The sequence below is a fragment of the Phalacrocorax aristotelis genome, chromosome 3 (assembly GCF_949628215.1).
Source record: "Phalacrocorax aristotelis chromosome 3, bGulAri2.1, whole genome shotgun sequence".
Classification (NCBI taxonomy): Eukaryota; Metazoa; Chordata; class Aves; order Suliformes; family Phalacrocoracidae; genus Phalacrocorax; species Phalacrocorax aristotelis.
Window position 1 is genome coordinate 97,277,384 of NC_134278.1, and position 19,119 is coordinate 97,296,502.

Sequence of the window (19,119 nt, forward strand, 5' to 3'; positions counted from 1 at the left end):
ACTGTAAGGGGAGATTTGAAAAGCCATATGCTGGAGCGTATGTGCTGCAGAAGCTGTGTGGATGCATCATTGAAGTCTTTGTCAACTGTCCTTCAATTTATTATTGGGTTATGATCACAGCAGGCTTCTTGATGTATTCAGAAAAGAACAATTACATTTCATTAACATTTTTAAAGGAGCAAATGATTTTTTTTATATGGAACAAAAGTAATGTTTAGTCATGAATAATGGAAGTGGGGAGGCACTCTAGAATCACCACTTATCTGCTGCTCAGACCCAATTCCTTTTCTAAAGTGTGTGTTGAAACCCCACATCTGAAAGAAAAGTAATGAGTCTGCTCTACCTATTGCACGAAGTAAGCGGTACGTAGGTGTTTTTGTATGTTGGAGAGGGGAGAAGGTCATTAAGGACAAGTAGGCACCTATATTTCATTGAATGTCAAAGACACCTAGGTGCCTACCTGACATTTTCGTTTGAGACAACATACCTTGATTCAAGATTAGGATGTTGTCTATTGTGTTTAAGTCAGTGCATATTCAGCCTGTGTGAGGGTAATTTATTTTCACCTTTCAGTTGCCTTAAAAATACCATGAGTTGGGATTTTGTGGGTCGTCTTATACTGCGTTCCACCTGGTACTTCATTGTGCAACTATTAAGATGCTGAAAACCAATTTCTATTGATCTTGTAACAGCAAATCATCTGTTCTATGAAGGACTTAAAGAAAGTAAGAACTTTTTTATTTTGAGATTAGACTTTCCCCATGGTTTTTCTCAGTCTTTGCAGTCTTCGTTTCTCTGCCTGCCTGAGGGAAGAAGCTGTTATATGCTTGATCATTTTGAAATAGCATATTTGGAGGAAAGTGTGCCTGACACCTCAGCTTCACCACAGCCAGATGTTCTTTTGTATTTTCATATGTCATCGAAAGGAATTGCAGAGATGCCTGTTGTGCTTTCAGAATGCACCATGTTATGCCAGGGCTATCCCTATCTTTCCTAGGGAGTAATACCACTCTCGTACACTGCAGAAGCACTCTTGTTCCTAGCCGTAGTAGCGATTTAGTACAATGTGACATTAGAAACAAGACAGCAAAACTTCTAAAATGAAAGAGAAACGAAGAGAACAGCTGAAAGTATAGTTGAAACCAGCAGGACAAGACATGAAGGGACAGAATGTCTGCTTTTGGAGAGAGTGATGGATTTGAAGGTGCCTTTGTGCAGCCATATAAAAACATTCCAGGGATATTGTCTTTATAGGTTATGAAAAAAACAAGCCAAAATTCTTTCTACTGTTTTATTTCCTCCTTTTTGCTTTGTTTTCGTTCATATATGGAACCATATTTGAATGAATGGTGTTCATTTCTTGTCACGAATGGTGTTCATGACCAGATATGTACAAAAAGACATACAGATTTCAGAGAGTAAAGAAGCCTAACTATATCCTGGTTAAGCTACTTGTTCCCTGAGAAGTTTTCGCAAGTTGCTGTTACCATTACAAACACATGGAAAATAATTCCCTCTCTACTAGTGCTTGAAGAAAATGGTAGTTGTTAAATTAAATGAATAGTGCCACCAGCACATAATATTTAAGAATTCTTGGGTGTGGTCATGAACCAGGAGGAGGAAAGCCTATGCGGTGACCTGTCAGTAACGTCAGTAGTGCCAAATAAGATACTTATTCTACTTATTCAGAAAAGAAATAAAGAGAAAAGCATCTTCAATTTTTATTTTACATTTCTTTGGTTCAGTATTTGCAGAGTGCTTATTCTGAAGAAATGTAGAGACTTGGGATAAAAAAAGATGAGTTATTACAGAAGGATTTGGCAGGATTTGTTTCACCAACAGTTGTGTGTGACTCACTGTTGTGTGGTGTTCTCTGTGCTTTTTCATAAGTGTGATTCCAAAAATGAATACATTGAGAACTTGGGCTTATTTATTAGCTAGCAATTTGCTTCTGTGTTAAATTCAGTTGTTCCTCAAAGCACAAATCAGCTCTAAGTCAGAAAACAGATACATAGGTGTAAATAGGAAAACTCCTGTTGGAACAAATGATGGTCTTCATTACCTGTAGAAGACATAAATTAAACCCACTAAACTATTTTCTTTGTCAGTGCTTATAATATAACTGACCAGTACTATTATTGCCATGATTTACATGATTTACATTTCTGATGACAGGTATGAAAAAATAACCTTGTGAAAAAATTTAAATAGGTTTAAAAAAATAAAGAGGTTTAATTCCAGAGCCCATAATAAAATTTTGTCTCTGAGAAAAAGTGTGTGTTTACGCTATCAGCAGCAAACTCAGACTACATTTGATATTAAATCTGGGGAAGGTTTAGCCCATAGTCATAAAAAACACTTGTATATGCTTTACAAAAAGTGAAATCTGATAGTAAGTATGGCTGCTCAATACACACGATTAGTATTAGTGTAGCGTGTTAACTAGTGTAAAAGCAGAAGTAAAATTATTTTGAACATCAACAAAGTTAAAATATTACCCAGAACATGTCTTTGTGGAAACTGTATATTCAATAGTATATAATAATCAGTTCTAATTATCAATAGTCTTTAGGAACTCTAAGTAGTAGAGTTACGGTTTATGTAAACTCAACTTAATGTATGGTACTTCTGTGCATATGATACTTATTTGAAAATATTCCAGTGTATATTTTCAGGAGCAAATATTCTGAGTTCAGGTTCATATGCTGGACTTCCACTGGCCATTCATCATAACTGATAATTGCTATATGACTGTATATAGCAGTCTTAACATGCTTGAGGGATGGATCTTAGGAAATAGCAGAGGACCAATTTGAAAGTTTGCAGTTTTAAAGGTTTAACCAATCACAGAATAAAAATGGTTGTTTGGACAGTATACATGTTGGGTGTTTTAAAAAGGGGTTGCATGTGTCATGTGCAATAGACCAAGTTTAACCTCTTTAGCATAGGTGTGACTTTCTTAGTATTGTTCTCTGGAGGTTCCCTCTTTTAAGTCCATTGGTATCAATTGAGATTAATTATCTCTGTATTCTGAGCTGATGATGACTGAAAGCACAGAACTTCAGAAAACCTGGAATAGTTTTACTTTTTAGATGTTCCACCTGAAAAAAAAGATGAAGAACCTTTATCATGAGGCAAGAGTTTTTACTTTGTTTCCAGTTCAGCTGGCTGAAAAAAATACAGAAGTTTTTCTGCTGTGAATGAATTATATCGCATTTGTGGGAACATATGGATCACCATATTTTAATCTGTTATGTCTAATACCATGCTTCTGAGATTTATACTGTACCTCAAAGCTCTAGAGGAAAGCAATATATTATTTTTCAAATTATCTGTGTGGAATGGAGAAAGCTTGAGGTTTCTTCATATGTGATGCTATAATTGTTGCTAAGACTTTTGTTTGGAGGATTTAGAAGATTAATAATATGTATGTTCCTAAGCTTTTTATCTCCATTTCACTAATTCAGATACAGCTGAATTTTAGGGCTAGTATGAAGTGAAAAAAATTTTCAGTCTGATAAATATTGTTTGTTTCAGACCATTTCCTTGCAGGCAAACTGTAAACCATTGCAAACAGCACTAAATTGCACTCCCTTGTGAACAATCAAGTATGCCAGGAGAACCAGGAAAAGGTGTGACTGTGGCTCATACCAATAAGAGAGAGATTAAAATTAGCCACATGGGGTAGTGATGATAGCTAGTACAGTCTGAGCTCTATCGCTATGATATCTGCCTACAAAGATGGGTAAACATTTAGGAAATTAACAATTTTGCTTTTGAGGTGATGCAGAAACATTCTTTGGTACATCCTGTAGCCTGGACTCCAGAATCATGCAGACTGGAGGATGTACTGGAAAGCACAATGTAGATTAAAATATATACAGATAGTCTATTGAAGATTTATTCTAGCAGAACACATGTCATCAGTAAGAATTTAATGCATAGGTAGAGTAAGGATTTTTTCACTGGGTGATGCCTGAGAGTCAGATGCACCCATAAGCACCTTCCTTCAAACAAGTTCAGTGCTTCTCAGAAGCTCAGATGGTCCTGTTCCTGTGTGCCTAGAGGGACTTGCCTGTAGGCATGCTCAGAGCACTCCCACCAAGCTTGCAAAGATGGCTGCTTTTTCTGAGTTAGGAGATAACAGATCAAGACAGTAAACTCTTGCAAGGTGTAGGAAACCATGGTTTTATTTTTTTCTGTCTGTGACTGAAAGAATCAAGCATACCTTGCCTACCAGGAGAAAGGCTGAAGCCTTTTAGCTAGGTCTGTGTTCACACCAAGCATGCTTCATCTCTCTGGACAATAAAATTCTGTTTCCTCAGTGTGAAGATTGCTGTTTTAAAGGCATCTAACTCCCCCTGTTCCCACGTGACTGACTCAGGGTATCAGTTTTGGTAGGGAGAGTCAGTCATTTCACTGCTTAACAATGTTATCCCTAAGTTTCTCCTTAGATGTGTCCCTAAGCCCTTGATTTCATGGTGTGCTTTTAAATGAATGATTCCGGATATATGGACTTTAGGCGGATCTTGTTGCTCCACTTCATTGAATCAAAGAATGGCAGGGGTTGGAAGGGACCTCAGAAGGTCATCTTGTCCAAGCCCCTCTGCTCGAGCAGGGACACCTAGAGCAGGGGGCACAGGACCACGTCCAGGAGGGTTTTGAATGTCTCCAGGGAAAGAGACTCCACAACCTCCCTCGGCAGCCTGTTCCACTGCTCTGCCACCCTCACATTAAAGTAGTTTTTCCTCATATTCAGGTGGAACTTCCTGTGTTCCCACTTGTGCCCATTGCCCCTTGTCCTGTCGTTGGGCACCACTGAAAGGAGTCTGGCCCCATCCTCTTGACACCCACCCTTCAGATATTTATAAGCATTGATAAGATCCCCCCTCAGTCTTCTCTTCTCCAGGCTAAACAAACACGTCTCTCAGCCTTTCCTCATAAGGGAGACGCTCCAGTCCCCTGATCATCTTGGTAGCTCTCCACCAGACTCTCTCCAGTAGTTCCCTGCCTGCAGTGACATTGGTCCCTGGAGTGACGTTGGCTACCTCTCCTGTCCTCCATGACCTTTCAAAGATGATGGAGAGTGGCTTAGCGACAGCATCCCCCAGCTCCCTCAGCACTCATTGGTGTATCCCATGGATTTGTGAGGATCCAGTTTGCTTAAATGATCTCTAACCCAGTCCTCCTCAACCAAGTGGAAGTCTTCCTATCTCCAGGTTTTCTCTCTCACCTCTGAGGGCTGGGATGCCTGAGGGCCAGCCTTAGCAGTAAAGACTGAAACAAAGGCAGCATTCAGTAACTCTGCCTTCTCTGCATCCTGTGTCACCAGGGCACCTGCCTCATTTAGCAGTGTGCCCACAGTTTCCCCACTTACTGCCTTTTATCTTAGTCTGCTGGAGCCATAATTGGGATGATCTGTGGTCAGGTTCCCTGAGTATGCGAAAAATATAAATCAGTGCTAAATGCATTTCTAGATGGAGCATCTGTGACTGAAACCTAATTTGAGAAACAGATCTATGTTTCCTGTATATATGAGCTGGCACATAAATAATATATCTAGGTACTTCTACATAATTAGTCATACAAATGTGAAGTCTACATATGAATTTGAAAAACTATAGTCCTGCAATGTCTTTTCACATCATATATGGTATCAGTGTTTACTTCTACATTTATTTTGAGGAATGTTTTTCTGAGGTACTATCACAAAAAGACCAGAAGAGCAAGCAGATCAAAGGTGTTTTTCTGTACCTAATATTTATTTTTCCTTAACAGGTGATTTGTATATTGGAGGAGTGGCCAAAGAAATGTATAAGTCCTTGCCAAAACTGGTGCATGCAAAAGAGGGATTCCAAGGCTGTCTTGCGTCAGTTGACTTGAATGGACGGCTCCCTGATCTAATCTCAGATGCTCTCTTCTGCAATGGGCAAATAGAAAGAGGATGTGAAGGTATTAAATATGCTGGGTTTTTCGTTATATAATAATGAAAGTATTGTGTGAAGCTTGCAGAGGTTTTTTTTGATATGTACACTCCATACAAGGAGAGAATATCTTTTACCTGCTTCTAATTGATCTTGTTTGACCCTTTCTTACATAAAAAGTGCATTTTTTTAGTATTATGGAGACAAGTGTATGCCTGCCTCACAGCACAGAGATTGATCTGAGACCATGAGTTAACTTCTTACATGTTTAATGTAGGTTCTATCCTACAGTAGCAAGATATTTTGTATGTATTTTGTTTACTTTTGATGTATTTTAATTAAGGGTAGAAAAAAATAACAATTAGCTTCAGTGAAGTCCCTTGTATCTTCATAACACTTAGGCATTAGCTAATGCTGATACAGTAGTTATTAATTCCATTTTTAGAACAGACGTTTTGTGTTTATTAATTCAAAGCTAATTTATGAAACTGTTTAAGATCAATCTTCCATCCTCTCTGTTTTTGCTCACCCCTGAGATTTATGTTGTCATGAGCCTTCCCATCTGAAATCAGAGAGCCAAATATGTTTTATCTCACTTTTTTTGTGTCTTTATTGACTCATCTGGAATATCATGGAATTTAAGTGAGGACAGAATTAGAAGATGTATATTTGTAATTCAGGGGTGTCAATCTCTAGCTATTTTTCCAGCTGTCATTTAATCCCACATTATTTTTACTATGATTTATGGAATAATTTAAATCAATTCTCTGACCCCACATATATATTTTATTCACATAATCCTGAATTTTGTGGCTATGTTCAATATTATGTGTTCTCCCCTCTCTCAAGTGCCATTCCTCTCTGGACAGAAAAATACAAAAATGACCCTGTAGAATTTCAAGTTGGAATCTTAATGATTTTGAAATCAAGTTTGTTAAATTTGCAAATAGGCATTGTAAAAACTCCAAGCAGAGCTGGGGGGTTTCCTCAAACTTCATGAGATAAAGCTTTCTGGTGCATAAGTTCTGTCTCCTTTTTTGTTGTGCCTACAGTACATTTGTACAGGTAGAACTTTTTTGTTCTTTACCTGCTACCTTTAGTGTAAAGTATAAATTCTATTGATAGCACATAGAAATATGTAAAATTCACAACTTATTTTTCCATAGCTTTAGTGTCTATTTATTTCTATCAGGAATGGAAAAATATGTGTAAATTAGTTTGTCGCTGAGTTTAGAAAAATAGATTTTGCTTTCGGAATGGCGTTAGCAAGTTTCATGCCTGCACCATCCCTTCAGAGAGTTAAAGTACACCTTAATTCCATTATACATTTCATAGCTTCTTTTGAAATGATGTGATTTTCTAATTTTCTAAATAATTTTTATGTACTTCAAAGAAATATTGCAACAGGCCTAGAGTGAAGGTTTGTCTTTTAAACCAGTGGCACAACTCGGCTATCAGTGAATTCAATAAAGCTACCAGCAATTTAATAAAGGTCATACAAATACTGTCCTCTTTGGTGGAGAACTGGCTTTTTCTGACACCAAAATCACCTGACACAAGCAAAATGGTCAATCCAGATGTGCTTCCTGGCTCCCAAAGAACTGCCTCATCAAAAGTCTCTTGCCTGCAGAAAGAAATCATTAACAGCATGGGATTAAATATTCCCTTTCAGCCTTTCTGCTTAACCCTTGCAAGTTAACTCTTCCATCTTACTTGGTTATTTCAAGTCTTCCTGTCTGAGCCATCTGTCAGTGTCTTGTCTGCAGACTATGGATCAGATGTACAAAAAAATGTTCTGACACTAAAATATTGTTTAAGTCACTTGCACATTTAGCTGCCTCCTAGACGTCTTTTCTATGCCTCAAGCTGCCCAGAGCTCTGCTGCTGTGTACAGACAGGACTGTCTCCATCCTTACAGAGCTGAGCAGTTTCGCATCTGTCTCAGGTCCAAGGAGCTCAGGACACAGCAGCAGAAGCCATTTCAAAGCAATAAGTATTAGTCACCACCACTCCCAATCCAAAAGATAACTGGCTGTACTGGTGGGTATATGTCCTTTGTTAAGACATCAGCCTGCTGCAAAACCTTTCCTGAGAAGTGAGGCACTTGGATTTGATGTTCTTCAGACTCTTATGGTATTGAATTCCCCACCTGTATGGTATAAAAAACAATCAACCCAGCCCTGGGGTGAAAGCAATTTTTCTCTATTCTGTTAAACTGTGAAGTCATAATGTACTACTAATTATTTTTATCTGTTAGGATTTTGTTATTAAAAGGTTGATATTTTTCAATAACTTTGCTGTCATAATTGCATGTTAAAAATTCTTTCTTTGGAACATTTTTTTGCAAACCCACACGTAGGATTGGTGTGGCAAGTTGCAAGGCTTGCATTTAAAAGTTTCAGCCACAGACAGATAGATATCTCTGTTCTCTATCATTGAGCATTGAATATAATCCACACTTGGCCGAATCCACCTTGTTGGCAAATTTTCAATGGTTAGAACAGACAGAAACTAACAGCTAGAACCGTAAATAAGCTAGCTAGCTCTTCAAATTGTTAACAGCAAACCCCAGAGCCAGGTTGTGTCAGCCCTGTTTTTCTCTAGTCAAAGCCATTGTGCTTTCTTTACACAGTTTAAATAAAGCAGACTTATAGAAATCACAGAATGATAAAAAAGTACTTTTAATATATTTAGGAGGAAAATGCACTGTGTGCACATATATGCATATATATGTATTAAATGAACTATATGAAAAGTTTCAAAGTATTAACATATGTGAAGATTCTTGGTGGTAAGATATGGAATTTGTTTTTGCAATATATAGTAAAACATTGCACATCCTACTTAATAATGCTTTTTGTGTAATATATATAGCGTGTAAGCCCTCACATATGGCAAATGTAAATGAGAGACCAAATCCAGTCAATTAAAAAGTCTGCAGTGAAGACTGAATATATTAGAATATTTAAATAGAATGTGAATCAAAAGGTGAGTGCTTGAAAAGAGTGTATTACAATATTTTTACTTAATAGCTTAGTTCTGTAATATATAGGAAATATATATAGGAAAATATTAACCTGTTATTGTAGATCTTATAGTATTTACTGACATTAAACAGTCCTCCTCTGTTCTTTAAAAAAAAGCCTACTTTTATTAAAATAAATTCTTATATGTAAGCTAGTCTTGATGCCAATTTTTTAATAATGGCTACTATAAATGAGCAAAAAGTGCTAAGAATCAATTTCATAAAAAGCAAAATACCCTGTTTTTTACCAAGATCCTAGCTGTATTTTTTCCAAGAATTTATGTTTTGACATGCACGTTTTAATGTGCTTAGAGGGTCCTGCAGTTTATGTACTTTTAAGTCCTTGTGACTTTTGCTCTACTTTTGCAAAGATGAGGAAATTTGACATTGCATAACTAAAGTGTAAATAAATGCATGAATATATAACATTTAAACACCTACAGATATTTTCACTTCATCTTTGTAAAGTTTCCGAGTAGCAGAATCTGGTGAGAAAAAAATGTGTCTTGTCTTGTCAGCTATGGGATTCTGTCATTATAATCCCCAGCTCAAGAAAGGGTGATGTAATGCCCAAATGTTTAAACTTCTGGGCTCAAAACTCCAAAGAAAAGGAAATCACTATCCCTTGTCTGCCTACTGGAATCCATCAGTTATGGGTGGTGGTGGTATTATTACTACTACTGCTATTATTGTTATTATTATTACAGGAGAAAATAGAACAGTTAATAGTTTTGCTGAAACGGTGATGCAGTGTACACTGCCCTCATTCTTAATCACTAGGATTCAGGCCCTGGTTCAGAGGTGTGCTCCAGCAGTGCCTCATTTAAAGCAAGTGGCCGTTGAGCTGACTTAAATCATATTGGTATCAATTTTTGTGAAATACTGGCAAATCAAAAGAAAATCCCACACAGATCTTTGAAGGAGCTGTAATGTGAAAGAAGGGTTAAGTGGACTTCTCTACAGGATGATTTAGGATATTTATATAATCTTTGGACCAGTTTTGTCCTGTCATCAATGACTTGCAGTGGGAGTTTCAAATGGATATTGATGTGTCTTCTCCAAAACAATTTAGAGGAATTTTATAATCCAAGCACCGAATTTTTCCTCGTAGTGTCAAAAGTCAGTGTGAAATGTGTATGTGAGCTCATAGTAATCTGTAGTTCATGGTCTGTATTTCAGTCTTCATTCACCAATCACGAAGAAGGAGCTAGAAAAAAGAAAGACCAGAGAGGATGTCAGTCCTAATTATTCTTGAATTCAGTGTATCTGAACATGACAAATGGCTAGTCAGGATTCAGCCATGCATTTACTCTGCTAATGCATTCATATTTATCCAAGGAAGAAAAAAAAAAACTTTTAATTTTCCTTTATTATATGTCATCAGCTCAATTAACCATTATATTTGTAGTAAAATACTGGCAAATTACTGCTTTCTTATTTTGGCTTGCCTGAAGATTTATGGCTATTAGCATTAATTTGTTTGCATTATATGGCATTTCTTTCTCTCTTTAACAGCAGCATGCACTTTACTCTGAATGGTTTTTTTCTGTGTTTGCTGCCATTTCAATATTGCTTACTAACATTTAATATATTTTGCTTTTTTATTTTGCTGACAAAGTTGCATTGATGAAAGCTGATTTGCAAGGTAGATAGCCCTGTGTGTACCAAACAAGACTGAAACCCCCAATGCACAGTTGGATTTCTGCAATAAATGCTTTGTACATTTCAGAACTAAAATGTGTTATTTTATTTCAGATTTTCTTTCACACCTCTAAAACAATAGGCTATGTGAACCTTCATTTTCCAGCATAGCTTGCATAAAGGCTTTCAGTCTTGACTATGTTTGTATAGTGATTGCTTTAGTGCTTTGATCATTCCTTTTCAAATTTCTTTATATTTCAATAGTCTACTTACGATTCTCTAGAAACAGAGTAGCTTTGTTTTTCATGCGTATGTCACATTTTGGCATGCCAGTTCATTAGTAGTCTGATTTTCTGCATTTTCCCTTAAAAAAAAGGAACCTGCATGGGATCCCTGAAGCATGTGAATCAGTACTTGCCAACATTCCTGCCAAAAACTCCCAAACGCCTCTTAATTTCAGACCTAGATAATTTAAAATAATTTGTGGGATTAAAAGTATTGTACAGTGTAGCTTCTTCTTTTTTTTTAATTTTGTTTTGTTTTTAATTTTACTTTCCCGTCTTTACTTTCATCTCCCAGAGCTTTGCTTTCTGTGGCATCTGGCTTTGCTGTTTGAAATGTATTTACAGGAAAAAATAATACTGACGTTTTTAGAAAACATTTAGCCAGTTAATGGTCTGACACAAGTTTAACAAATAACTTACAACAAAGTTAATGTGCCCACTGTACCTGGAATAACTCTGCTTCAGTTTGTGCATTCTTCTGTGTTTGACATATCAACCTTAAAACTAAAGAAAAACACCCTTTTAATATTACATGCTGCTACAAAATCAGCAACTTTATGTGTGTTTTACTTTAACTCTTTGCTCATTTTATTTGAGATGTTGGCAACTAGTAAATGTGATCCAATGAGAAATACCTTTCTTTGGACGACAAAGTGCAAGTCCTTTTTTTGTATGTTCTCATCAGGCCCCAGTACAACGTGCCAAGAGGATTCATGTGCAAACCAGGGAGTGTGCTTACAGCAGTGGGATGGATTCAGTTGTGACTGTAGTATGACCTCCTTTAGTGGACCATTATGCAATGACCGTAAGTACACTAAAAAATGCTGATCTGAACTCTTGAGAGCTTTAAGGCAATATTGGAAGCAAGTGCCTGAAGCCTTATATTATTTTAATATTAGATATTTAAATGAACTGGGAAACCCTGTGAAAATCTGCAAGGCTTGTGGGAAGAACATGGCTAAAATACACAGTATAAATTTTGGACAATGTGCAGTATCAAACACAGATAGAATTCAGTTTTATTACACTTGATTGCATGTCTAATATACTCATGGTTACCTGTTTGAAATAATCCCTTTCCTGCATAAATGTTACAAATAGGGGTTTTTTCCTGATTGAAAAAACCTTTTGCATTTTATTATCTTAAGCTATATTGTAATTTTGTAGCATTATATCATGAGGGCTATAATTACTGTGAAACAGTTGACAAGGCTCATTATCTCCCTTTGTAGATTTCTTTAGATGACACACTAAGCATGCCAATAATAAAAGCATGCCGAGTGTTTTAGTTCTTTTAAATTTCATCTGAATAAAACTACGTAACATACACCAACCATCTGGTCTTTCAGGAAAAACTTAAATGTGTCAAAAATAAGGGCCTGATTCACCAATGTGAATTCTAGTTTTATTCCAATCTAGCCTTATTGATCTAAACAAAATTATGGAGAAGTGAAAGTGGATTAGTAATGCAAGAGCCATAATGATCCATGGTAACTGATTAAAGTGAGCTATTGAGTTTTCTTTTTAACTCGTCACATTTGAAATATCCAAATGTTGCATATTTTTATATCCATATGAAGAGGGAATTTCTTTAAGGTTAAGCATTTTTATTTCTATTTGTATACCTTTCTCTGAATGAATGACTGATGGTAGAAAGTGGTGGTATGACTGCCTAGTTAAGCAATTTGGATTTTTATGTCTTGTTCTAGTTCTCCACTCTACAGCAAGGTGTACCACCTTGGACAAACCCTAAAATAACAGAATATTTATAAGCTGAATAAATTTTGTCTCAAATTGTATAAAGCATGAGGCTATAATATAAATTATATGTAAAAGCTACATTAATTATTCTCATGAAAGTTCCACTTTTCTACTCTTGGCCATGTTTGAAAACTATGGAAAGGACTCACCTCAGTCTGTTTCTCTGCAGTTGCTGTCATGGTAGAAATGAAATGTGGTATCAAAAAGCTTTCGCTAATTTGAGCAAATGTTTGGGTTTACTTTCTGTATATGAGTTTGACCTTCCCAGCAATGTGAGTGATTAGTCATACTGTTAAACATATATTTTTAAAGATTTCAATCCCCTATCTGCTACAGGAGAAAATTATTTGTTTCTATTTTACTTGTCAGTTGTAATTTCTGTTCTTCTGTGATCTTTGAGTTCTTCCAAAAGTAACTAAAGATTATGAATAGGAACTTATATATTCCACATCTAGCAAAAGAAAAAACACTTTATAAATTTGTCTTAGTAGTAACTGATGTCTGGACCTGGAATATTCTATGAATTATTTCTTCAAGTGACAGCTACTGCATAAATTTGATGAAAAGACGGATTTACATGAGAAAGATATTTAACAATCTGTGAAGGCTCATTTGTATGGTAACATTATGGACTACATTGCATGCAATCAGATAATTCTCAATATACTACTTCTGATGATGGCAAAGGAGTACCTTTACTACATGGCTGCCAAAAATACTTACTTTTTCCCCAGACAAATCATTTTTTTTTTATAATGTTCTATCACAAACATGAAATATGAATTTATCCTAGATATAGATGCTTTGTAGTAGAATGCAGGGTCTGGTAAATGTAATACATTTGGTTTCTGCTTTATCTTGGCTCCCCAGATTAGTTCAGACACCAAAAATCTGCAAAGCAAATCTAACAAGGGAGATTTTTCATAATGGTGTACATGAGGGAAAGGAGGAGAAATGATGTTGTAATCTCAGTGTCATCTAGGTACTTCTAGGATGCTCTCTGTTGTGTTTGGGAAGAGCGTATTGGAAAGAGGAATGATGAAATGTTACTACAGTTTTTAGTAACTTGCACAGGCTGCACACCACAGGCTAAACTTCTGCAGCACTTAAGTAAGAAGAATTCCCTTCCCATGAAGAAAGATTATCTCAGCGGCAAGTCTAGACTAGCACCTGCTTGTTGCTGAAAAATGTATCCCCTTCAGAAGGACCTAGGCATGTTCCTGAGCGGTGTTTGTGAGCATGTTTCCATTGCAGATTGCACATGGAGCGACCCCAGTTAACAAAGGCAGAAATCTAACCCAGTATTGCTACATAGACAGGCCCTTGGCTTACTTTACATTTGAACATGCTGTTTTATGTAAAATAGAGTGTTCAGGACATCAGAATCTCATAGATAGAGAATTTTTGTTATCAAACCCAAAAATTGACCACTTAAAAACAAGTGTCGGTGGTCATAAAAGAAACAGTTAACAGTACTTGTTTTATGGAGACTTGAATCCCTCCTGTGTTGCGTGTCCATGTCCAGGTGTTGTCAGTGGGGGGGCTGCACGGTGGCCTCAGTGAAGAGAGGCCAGAACTGCCCCATACCAGGCACAGCCAGCTCCAGTGGACTCACCACAGGGCACCGCTGAGACCCTCAGCCAAGATGGTGGCACCTCTGTGAAAACACACTTAGAAAGTATGCCATTCTTACCAAAATGCTGGACAGATGAAGGAGGAATGAACAAAAAGAGTGAGAAACAGCAGAGGGAACACCAAGGTCAGAGCAGGGTTGTGGGTGAGCATCTGGGTGGGAGTTTGGCCCTCAGCCAGGATTACCCATCACATCTCCCCATTATTTTGTTCCACAGTTAGCCCAGCACACCTCCCCACCTTAGGGAACATACCTGAGTTTAAATTTCAGAGTGACAAAATGGCTGAGGTGAGAGGGGACCTGTGGAGGTTGTCTAGACCAACCCCTTCTGCTCAGAGCAGCGTCAGCTCATACAGGTTGTCCAGGGCTGTGTCCCATTGGGTTTTGAATATCTCCAAGGATTAAGACTCTGCAGCCTCTCTAAGCACCCTGTGCCAGTGCTCACTCACGCTCACAGTAAAAACATTTTCCTTATATTTAAATGAGATTTTGTGTATTTCAGTCTGTGCTTAGTGCCTCTTGTCCTGTCACTGGGCACCATTGAGTAGAATCAGTGTCTTCTTTACTACTGCCCATCAGGTATTTTAAAACTTTTATAGGATCCCCACTGAGCTTTCTCCAGACCGAGCAGTCCATGCTCTCTCAGCCTCTCTTCGTATGAGAGATGCTTCAAGCCCTTAATCACCTTAGTGGCCCTTTGCTGGCCTTATTCTGGTATGCTCATGTTGCACTGGGGAGCCCAGGACTGGAAGATAGTGCTCCAGATGCATCTCAACAGTGCTGAGTAGAGGGGAAGAATCACACCTCTCAACCTTTCTGCAATGTTTTTCCTAATGCTGCCAATGAGGTTGTTGGCCTTCTTTACCTCAAAAGCACATTGCTGACTCGTGTTCAACTTGGTGCCTACCAGGGCTCCCCGATCCTTTTCTGTAAAGCTGCTTTCCAACTGGTAAGGCCCCAGCCTGTCCTGGTGCATCAGGTTATTCGTCCCCAGGTGCAGGATTTGGCATTTGCCTTTGTTTTGCAAGGTTCTTGTCAGCCCACTTCTCCAGCTTGTCAGTATCCCTCTGAATGGCAGCACATGCATCTGGTCTATCAACTACTCCTCCCAGTTTTTTATCATCTGCAATTTGCATAAATGTACACAAAGTACGTTGCTGCACTTGAGTTGATACTTTCAGCATCTTTCTTATAGTAACTTCAGTTGATTTGGCATGCACCTTTTCTAGGCTTTATGATGTAAATATTTCACGTGTATCATTCTTGTCTTTAATTTCCAAAACAGAGAGTTTGGAGGAAATAATGAAAGAAATAGTTTCTTGAAAAGTGTTATAGTACATTCTACTAATACAGTGTGCAAGACGTTTCTTTAATATTTCTTGTAACAGCAAATTATTACTCCTGTGCTGTTCATTTTATTATTCCAGGTGAAATGTGCACAGCTTAAAATGAAGACTTTTTAAAAAATTCTCTCAAAATAAGCAGGTAAGGCAGGTTGCTTCTTTCCCAGTCCAAGAGTGTCCTCTGTCTGACAGCTAGAAAGAAGGACAAGTTTAGGGAATGTACTCCTATGGAAAATATGGAGCCAGGCAAATGTAAGGCTACAGTTTTACAACTGTAGTCAGGAACACCCACAGTTTAATCCACAAAAGTTTTGCTTATTTGCAAATCTCAGTACCCTGCTAGAGTGAGTATGGAGTACCTGTCTACAGGTCTACAGGAGCTCCTGTGGTGGCACAGGTAGGAAGATTCTGTGTGCTGTTGCAGTTTCCTATTTACTGGAAGATAAACAAGGCAAAGGAAGTTTTGACCCCAAGATGCTGCACGGATTATCATTATCTCTTTTGATGTGATATGACACTTGGAAATTCAGGGCAACCATGCTCTTTAGATGTGATAGACAGAAGTGTTACACTGATAAGTGTAAAGCAGACCAGTAGCAGTTGTTCCTACAAATGGGATTATATAGAAGCCTGTACTAAAAGGACAGTTAATAGTTGTGCTTACAAATGGATGGCTGCATGCAACTCCTCTGAGAAAATACATCATGAACATTGTAACTATTTCTAACAGCAGGTTATGTAGTGAAAGCTATCCTCCCAGGGAATTCAGCTTTTTTATAAGATTATGGTTGAAAATTACTCTGGCAAAACAAAACAAAACAAATCTAGAAGAGATTATCTGCTTTCTATAAGTTTACATCTGTTTTTACTCGGGCAGTCTTTAAGTATAGCCATATTAGTGAATGTAATGGCATGTTTGTAGAAACAAATACTGCTATTATGGCATAGAAAATAGCAGACATAATAACATTGTCACATTACATTAGTATAGAAATGTTCTGTTTCAAATTACAGGGCAGCTTCCACACTGTCTGCTACCATAAGGGAATAATGTATTGGCACTGTACTTGTGATGGTATAGCTAACACTGTGTCAATACTTACATTAAAATCCATTTCTGAAAGGTTAGAATTCCACCACAAAGTCTTTTCTGACTAGGAATTTTACATTCTCAACCCCTGTGAGGAACAAAACTTGTTTAAAAGTTCTCCTGTTTTGTTTTGGCTCTTTACCAAGAAAAATCAAAAGCCCTCATTTAAATGGAGACATGTCAATATTACAAAAAGGGTTCATGTAAAACATGTTTGATTTTCTTGATATTTGATTGCATTATAGAGATACTACCTTCCAGCTAAGACTGTATCTGTAGTGATGGTTAGATTTTATTTTAAATGTGTTTGGATGTTAATATAATAATTGTGTATTGGGATGATTTAATTGGAGATTGAACAATGAGTTCAAGGAAGGCCTGCTAGGAAAAGATGGGATCCACCTGCCAAGGTGGGGCAAGAGCACCTTTGCTACAAACTGGCCAGCCTTCTGAGGAGAGAGCCAGGACTAGGAGTGGTGGTGAATGGAGATGAGAACTCATGATAAAGTGAGGAAATAGTGGACTGTGACAGGATAGTGTGGAGTTCTGCCCAGGGACAAGTGATGAGCCAGCTGAGAGCTTATGGGTTAGGGTTGTAGGGCAGACCGAAGTCTAATATGATGTGATGGATATCTACTACAAACTGGCTGATACGGAGGAAGAAATAGATGAGGCCTTCTTCAGACAGGTTGAAGAAGCCTCATGTTCGCAGACCTAGTCCTCATGGGGGCCTTGAATTACCCCAGTATCTGCCAGTGGAGAAACAGGGCAGGGCACAAGCAATCTAGGAGATGTCTGGAGTGCATTTACTTGCTGACACAGGTGATCAAGGAGCCAATGAAGGGAGACACACTGCTAGGCCTCATATGTACAAAAAAGGAAGAATGGATCAGGGTTGTGATGGTCAGGAAGTTCAGGTTCTTGAGAGGTAGGAACAAGACAAAAAGCTGGAACTCAGTCCTGGACTTCAAGAGAGCAGACCTTGGTTTGTTCAGGGACCTGCTTGGAAGAATCCCACAGGGCCCAGGAGAACTGGTAGATTTTCAAGGATCACTTCCGTGAAGCTAAGGAACCTTCATACACAACGTCATATACAGCAAACCACGCAAAAGCAGCAAAAGGCAGGAGGAGCCTCTGACAAAACTCAAACATTAAAAGGTAGTATGCAAGAGGTGGAAGCAGGGTCACATGGCCCAAGAAGAATACAGAGATGCTGTCCATGCATGCAGGGATGGAGTTATGAAAGCCAAGGCCCACTTGCAGTTTAATCTGGCAAGGGACGTGGAAGGGTAACAGGAAGAGCTCCTAATGGCATTGAAAGCAGGAAAATGTGGACCTGCCACTGAATGGGGTGAGGAGACCTCATTGCAAGGGACACAAAAGAGACTGAGGTATCAATCTTTGCCCTGGTCTTTATTGGTAAGACCAGCCATTAGCACTTTCAGCAATCCCAGGTCCCTGAGACCAATGGGAAAGTCTGGAGGAAGACTCACCTTGGTGAAGAAAGATCAGGTCAGGGAATATATAAACAAAGTCAACATATACAAGTTCCTGAGACCTTATGGGAGTCATCCATGAGTGTCACAGGTCTTTGCAGTGCTACTCTTATCTATGAAAAGTCATGGCTATTGTGGGCAGTTCCTGAGAACTAGAAAAAAGTAAATGTTTCTTCTGTCTTCAAAAAGGAAGATCCAGTAAACTACAGGTTGGTCAGCCTCCCCTCGATCACTGGAAGGACAATGGAGAAAATCTGCCTGAAAGCCATTTCCTAACATATTAGGGACAAGAAGGTTATTAGGTGTAGCCAGTATGGACTTACGAAGGGGGAATCATGTATTATTAAATGACTGTGGATTCGGTACTTAGGTATTTGTCATTTTTTGCTAAGCTGACAACCTGCGTTCTGATTTGCAGCCATGCTGAGCACTCAAAATTGGGACATGTATGTTTCCAGAAAATCAAATCCTGATTATTTCAGATTGAACACACCAAACAGTGGATACTTTTGGCTGTTACTGTTATTGAGGATAGTAGAAACTAGGCACTGTAAAAACACATTAGTTAAAAGTTTGTGGGACATATGGATATTAGACTATCTGTCATTATAAAAATTCCAGGAGGAACTGAATGAGTCTGTCTTCAGCATAGTATTTGGAGAGTGCATTAAGTAATATTGAGGTTATACTTTGAACCACAAAAACCCTAAATATTGAGTCAGCATTCAACTTTTGCAATAAGTGAGCAGTTTTTTAAACACTAGCGTTCTTCACTGCAGAACTCTGATCAAAACAGGCACACTGTAGCACTGAATGAGATGAGAGTCTTATACTTTGTGAACGTGTAATTAGCAATTATGTAATAATCCATATGCAAGGAGGGGTAATTTTATATTGCACACAGAATTGTAGACCTGGATTT

General features: G+C 38.0%; 1 protein-coding gene across 24 annotated transcripts in view; it reads left to right on the forward strand.

The window, feature by feature from the left end:
* The window catches only part of NRXN1 (neurexin 1), a 726,997-nt gene that overhangs the window by 357,199 nt on the left and 350,679 nt on the right, over nt 1-19,119 (forward strand). For all 24 annotated transcript variants that reach the window (XM_075088626.1, XM_075088628.1, XM_075088629.1 and 21 more), the window contains 2 exons: nt 5,779-5,952; nt 11,560-11,679. In XM_075088626.1, the coding sequence (XP_074944727.1) occupies nt 5,779-5,952; nt 11,560-11,679 (294 nt within the window). The remainder of the gene's footprint in view (nt 1-5,778; nt 5,953-11,559; nt 11,680-19,119) is intronic.